This window comes from Geotrypetes seraphini, chromosome 3, assembly GCF_902459505.1.
Source record: "Geotrypetes seraphini chromosome 3, aGeoSer1.1, whole genome shotgun sequence".
NCBI lineage: Eukaryota > Metazoa > Chordata > Amphibia > Gymnophiona > Dermophiidae > Geotrypetes > Geotrypetes seraphini.
Window position 1 is genome coordinate 361,363,354 of NC_047086.1, and position 6,765 is coordinate 361,370,118.

Below are 6,765 nucleotides of genomic sequence, written 5' to 3' on the forward strand. Positions count from 1 at the left end.
CTTGTGCGGATGGGATCAGATGGTTTGTGGGACCGAGCTTGCGGCGATGGTTTTTAAAAAAAATTTCAGTCTTGGTAGTTTGCCGGTCCACAAAATAATTATTTTATTTCTGCCGGTCCATAGGTGTAAAAAGGTTGAACACTGGCCTACATCATTGTACATGTGTCTGCAGTTTCCCTTGTTTTGCCTCTGTATTCTACACTGCAGACTTTGTTGGTTTTTCTTCGTTTTTTGTTTGCTTTGCATATATACTAGGTACGCCACTGGATTTAATGACCCTGTTCTTCTAACTTTACTGTTGACGTAGGTGTTGTGTCCCCCCCCCCCACACACACTATAAAAAATTAAATTTAAGTTGTATTAACATCAAGCAGCTTTCAAATGACATTATCTATATAATAAAACCGTAGGCGGCGCATGCGCATTCTTATTGGCGTGCTTCCATAATCCGTATGTCCGTGGCCGCCAAGAGTGCAGCATGCCCCGCGCTTACTACGGCCCACGCGCAGCTGAGTTCGGCACGGCGGTTTCCCCAGATAGGGGAAGTAGAACATCTCACTCCCGACGCGCAGCTGAGTTCGGCACGGCGGTTTCCCCAAATAGGGGAAGTCGAAAAACTCACTCCCGGCTCTCCTCGGCACGGCGGTTTCCCCAGATAGGGGAAGCCGAACAGCTCACTCCCGCCTCATGGTCCTGCCGCCGCTCCTGTTCACAGCGGCCTGCGCGTCAAAACCTTCCTGTTCTTATCGGAGGCATTTTTCAACTAAACCTTCTGCTCCTGTCAGACCGCAGCAGAAGAAACAGCATAATGTACCCCATAAGCTCAACCAGCAGCTTCCTTAGTCTTTTTGATGGGCTTCTAGAGAGCATAGCCACTGTTCCTTTGTCTCAATCCCTCCCACAGCCATTCGGAGGTCGTTTTCAACTCTTATTTTCAGTGATGGGAGTTGATGACCATAGACTTCTGGGTTCTAAGGGTCATTCAAGAGAGGTACTCTCTTCATTTCTTCACTGTTCCGCCAGATCATCTCCAAGAGAGTCTTTTTCAAACCCTTATCAGACATCTCTTCTTCTTCAGGAAATAGATTCTTTTCTCCTTCTCAATGCCATTGAGAATATACCCTCAGCACAGAAGAACCGAGGATTTTATTCCCGCTATTTTCTTGTCCCAAAGAAGATGGTAGGTCATTGACTGATCTTGGATCTCAGAGGCCTCAACAAATTTCTAGTCAAGGAAGTTTCGGATGATGTCCCTAGCGACTTTGTATCCTCTTTTGGATCGCAACAATTGGCTATGCTCTCTGGACCTCATAGAAGCCTACACTCGCATTCCTATCCATCCAGCTTTCAGGAAGATTCTCAGGTTTCAGGTGGCGCACTATCATAAGGAAGTAGAAAAGCTAGGAAAGAGATTGGACTGGGTGTTCTAGAGAAATTGTTCCCCCAAATGTATACATGCACTTCTGAAAGCCTCCTTTCATAGAAACCCTAAAATATTGAAACATTTAGAAAATTGCTTCTTTCAGAACTTCCCTTCCAGTATTACAGCACATGATTGTAACTCACCTTGAATTACTGAGAAGATATGAGCCTGAGCTAAATCCATATCTCCTTCCAGTCATACTTGTTTGTGCGTGCCCATGAATGCAAAAGGGATTGGAAAGAACTCCATGAACTATGCATGCTCTGTATTCTTTTCCCATGTAACTGCATTTATTTAAAATTTTGCTACTGTTTCATTTGCTTCTATAGTTTGACTGCTCCCGTGTTTGTATACTGCAAGGGCAGTATAGTTTCTAGATTTTTGTCCCTTTTCAGTGCTACCACACATCACTTTCTGTGGCCTAAATTTTGAGGGTGTAGATGAGATTTGCCCTGGCTTGGCTTTGAGCGGACAGAAAAGATGTTCGCTAGGTCTGTATATGAATGAAAAAATACTGAATTGACCAATTTTGTTAAATTGGTGGTTTGTTTATTTGTTTTGGGGTTCTTTTGCCTTCTATAATCCTTTTGTTTTCTCTTGCAGCTAAATATCCAGAGATTAAAGCCTTGATGAAACCAGACCACAACTTGATTTGGATTGCTACTTTGATGGTTTTCATACAGCTCACCGCCTTTTATCTTGTGAAGGACATGGATTGGAAATGGGTCATATTCTGGACCTATGCGTTAGGTTCCTGCATCAGTCACTCAATGACCTTGGCGATTCATGAGATTTCTCATAACGCTGCCTTTGGTAACAACAAAACCATGTGGAACCGGTTCTTTGGCATGTTTGCTAATCTTCCTATTGGACTGCCTTACTCGGTTTCTTTCAAGAGGTACCATATGGATCATCACCGTTACTTAGGAGGGGACGGCATTGATATGGATATTCCTTCTGATTTTGAGGGTTGGTTTTTCTGTACCCGTTTCCGAAAATTCATCTGGATAATTTCTCAACCATTATTCTATGCCATTAGGCCTTTGTTCATGAACCCCAAGCCTATTTCTAAACTGGAAATCATCAACATTGTGGTTCAGTTATCTTTTGATGCTGTGATTTATTATTTTTGGGGAATCAAATCTATTTTTTACATGTTGGCAGGGTCAATGCTTGGACTGGGGTTGCATCCAATCTCGGGACATTTTATAGCTGAACATTACATGTTCCTTAAAGGATATGAAACCTATTCCTATTATGGACCACTTAACTATCTTACTTTTAATGTTGGCTACCATAATGAACATCATGACTTCCCCAGTGTTCCTGGAAAGAGTCTTCCTTTGGTAAGTACATTTTTCAGCTGCTTTGACATTCAACTATGTAATCTGATGCAGTTTCGAAGAACTGATAAGCTACTGTACACAACTTTTTTTTTTTTTTTTTTCTTTTTAAGAAATGTACATTGTATACTGTACTAGTGTTTAAGCCCGTTGCGTTCGTTACAGTAACGGGTGCTAGAATAGCCCCACCTATACCTTGACCCCACCCATGCCCCGCCTCTACCATGCCGGACCCTGCCTCCCACTGATCCTAGTCTCACCACCTCACCTTTCACCATTTCCTTAGTCCTCTGTACCTTTTTGGCCCTCATCGATCCTCCACTGCATTTATCACCCTTTCAGTCCCAGCTCCATTCCTATTTATCCATCCTTCTGCTCAGCGGTGTCATGCGGAGGCACAAAGCACGGACGCACAGAGTTTCAAGTGCGCATGTGCGCTAAGGGTTTTATTATAGCGGATGATCTAATTAGAGTATTGAATAGATCAGTGTTTTTCAACCTTTTTTGGGCAAAGGCACACTTGTTTCATGAAAAAAATCACGAGGCACACCACCATTAGAAAATGTTAAAAAAATTTAACTCTCTGCCTATATTGACTATATATAAAGTAATTCTCTTGAATAGGAATCAAATAAACACAAAGAAAGTATTTTATAATTACTTTATTACAAAATAAAAATTATAAAATACTTTATTCAGTGCGAAACCTGGGCCTGTTTGGCTGAACACAAAGCTGATATTCTGGCTGGAATCGAAGAAAGACACACACGTAGCTCTTCGTCAACAGCTCTCAGTCTCTCTCTGTATTTGGTTTTTATAGCATACAAACATAGACAAATATACCCTCCATCCTTTTTATTAAACCACAATAGCAGTTTTTAGCGCAGGGAGCTGCGCTGAATGTCCAGCGCTGCTCTTGACGCTCATAGGCTCCCTGCGCTAAAAACCACTATTGCGGTTTAGTTAAAGGTGACCATATTGTAAAATATAGACAGCTGATATAAATTCAGAACTGTGCATAGTAAGTGAAGGGAAGTTTTCATCTCTGGGAATTTACCCAGTTAACTATTAAGTTATTTGGGCAAATTCCTTTGAAAACTGTGGTAATACTGCCTCCACTTTGCTAAATTTAAAATAAAATCATTTTTCCTACCTTGTCTGGTGATTTCTGGTTGCACTTTCTTCTTCTGACTGTGCATCCAATCTTTCTTCCCTTCTATCAGCCTGTATGCTTTCTCTCCTCCACACCTCATTCCCTCCCCCAACTTTTTCTTCCTCTCTCCCTGACCTTTCTTTCTTTTTTTTCTTCTTTCCTTCTGTTTCCCTGCCTGCCCCCTTTCTTTCTTTCTCCCTGCCATTCCCCAAGCCACTGCCACTGCCGCTGCCATCGGGGAACAGGACCCACCAATGAATAACAGGCCCCAAAGCTGACGCCGACGCATGCTCTCCCTGACGTCAATTCTGCAATCGGAGAGGAAGTTCCGCCCAGCCAGGCAGTGATTGGCTGGCCCGAACTTCCTCTCCGACTGCAGAATTGACGTCAGGGAGAAGAAGACTTATCTGCTCGATAGATTAGATCTCCAAGACAAAGTGAGTCCTGGGTGATAGACTCACTTTGCCTTGGCGAGCTACTGGCGCCCCTGCCTCGGGCCCCCTGTCAGCTCCGGGCCCGGCGGCCCTGCGGCACACCAGGCAACATCTCGCGGCACACTAGTGTGCCGCGGAACAGCGGTTGAAAAACACTGGAATAGATTATGCTTGCTTTCATTTTTCAGGTGGTGATAAGAACATTAGCTTGCAGTTGTGTACCTAGTTGCTCACTAAAGTGCTTAATTACATTTCTTGCTGTTATATTTGAACTTCGCTTTCTATCATCCTTTTAGGTAAGGAAAATAGCAGCAGAATACTATGAAAGCCTGCCACAGTACACATCCTGGATTAAGGTGCTCTATGATTTTGTGATGAATGATACAGTTAGTCCATATTCGCGCATGAAAAGAACACTGACGAGTGATGTGAAACAGGATTAAACTTCATCCATTTCCAGCTCTCCATATCCTAAATAACTATGAGACCTTTAGCGTTCAATGTGCAGAAGTGTTTTTGTGTATTCATTACAGTTTATACATTTTATTAAACAGCAGAAGCCCATGCAACATTTTGAGAAGTGATTTTGAAGAGCTCATTTAGCTATGCCTGCCTGTAGTAGTTTACAACTTGCAATGTATTTGATATGCCCAATGCCTATTAACCTCCTCCTTTTAGATGTTAGCACTAGCCCACTATTCCTAAGAAGTGCACATTATGAAGACTCACAAAAGCAGTACATTCAAGGCAAAGCATGTTTTTCTGGCTGGTCGTTTTTTTTTAGCACTTTACAGAAATTGAGGAAGTGACCTTTTGTGCATATTTTGTAATCACACTGTGTTTAAGAGGGCTAGTTGGTTTTTCAAGGTAAAATTTACCTATTAGTGGAAAACTGCAAACTGAACTGTTACAATATGAGTTGATATTAATAACAACCAGAAAGCTAAGAAACCTCGGATTAGTAGATTGTAGTTTCATGCATAGTATAATTGAATTTAGTTGCAAATTGGGCGCATTTGTGGCCAAATTGGCGTTTCCCAGTCTCTTGCATGGCTAAGAACAAGTAACTACTAGAGCTCCTCTATCTAACCTATTGAATCATTGTGATTGATGGAAATTTCTTCTTGGAATTAAGTACATTTTTATTTCTGTTTGTCATGTGTATTTCTTGTTGCACTAACTCATATTAATGACTGTAGTGCCTTCAGCATTCTTTTGTAACCAACGTGGACTGTTTGGAATAGCTCTAATGCTTCATTTTGGGGGTCCTTTTACTAAGGTGCGGTAGCTGTTTTAGCACGCGCTAAAGCGGCTAGTGCATCTTAGTAAAAGGGGGCCTTTATTTTTTTAATGTGATTTAAAAAGCATTTTTTTATTTTGTCTTTTGGGCTCGGCAGTTATTTTATTGACTCGCTTAAGGCTGTGGTTGAGAGGGTAAGACTAAATTTAGAAAATCTCGGGCACGAGCTGAAATTTTTCTTTTGAGATGAAGAAAACTTTGACAGTTTTCTTTGCTGCTCAGTTTCCAACACTCTCTTTTCCTTCCCTGCATTTTCAATTTGTCCGAAATGTAGCTCAGTAGCTGGCAACGACTTTCTCTCCCTAGCTCTGTTGTAACTCCTGCTGCCTGACTTAAGGCCCATCAGTATCTTTTCCAGGGAGCACTAAGCCCCAAATTATCAATGCCCAGACAACCTGACATCCAGGGTTTTTACATAAGAACTTTTTGCCCCCCTAGGCTTAATAGGAATGAGCCAAAGCAAAGCCATGCAGTCTACAATTCTTCCCATCATAGTAGATTTAGATTTGCTAAGGAAAACTAATTGGCTCTTAGGGCAATATAACCTGTGCATTTTTAGAAGCAGTGAAGAATTTGACCATAATGGTGTGTACTGCTTAGAATCTCTACCTGTTCCTTCTGCAGAATGTACCTTGTTAGAAATGAACAAAGTTAATTCCAGTTTTGTGCAGATTACATAGTCATCTGGTCTAGAGGAAAAGTTATTTTATTAAGACGAGCAGATATGTTTTTCCAAAGTGGCAACCTGAGTTCACCGATGTGGATTTGATAAGATGTATGTTATCCCCATATAATTGAAAGACACTTTTGGGGGGCATTTTTGCAGTCCAATCTTTTTACTTGTATATAATGCTTATATGTAAAAAATAAATACAATTAAATAAAGTAAGATGACTAAAGCTGTTGTGTGTTTGGGTTTTTTAATATGCTTTAGCTTTATGTTGCAAAAACTGATGTTAGTATTGATGATAAAAAGCTATGGCTTCATTAAGGGATATCTTTACATACTATATTGTCTGTTTTTCCTTTTCCTCTTATTTTTCTGTGAAAAATTAATTCTGTGAGATGACATTCCATTAAAGGGTCATTCCATGTCAAGTGGACCAATACTG

At 41.1% G+C, this 6,765-nt stretch overlaps 1 protein-coding gene across 1 annotated transcript in view; it reads left to right on the top strand.

The window, feature by feature from the left end:
* The window catches only part of DEGS1 (delta 4-desaturase, sphingolipid 1), a 28,773-nt gene extending 22,221 nt beyond the window's left edge, over nucleotides 1-6,552 (top strand). The window contains exons 2-3 of the mRNA XM_033936726.1: nucleotides 2,027-2,769; nucleotides 4,650-6,552. Of these exons, the coding sequence (XP_033792617.1) occupies nucleotides 2,027-2,769; nucleotides 4,650-4,796 (890 nt within the window). The 3' untranslated portion in view covers nucleotides 4,797-6,552. The remainder of the gene's footprint in view (nucleotides 1-2,026; nucleotides 2,770-4,649) is intronic.
* The last annotated feature ends 213 nt before the right edge of the window (nucleotides 6,553-6,765 follow it).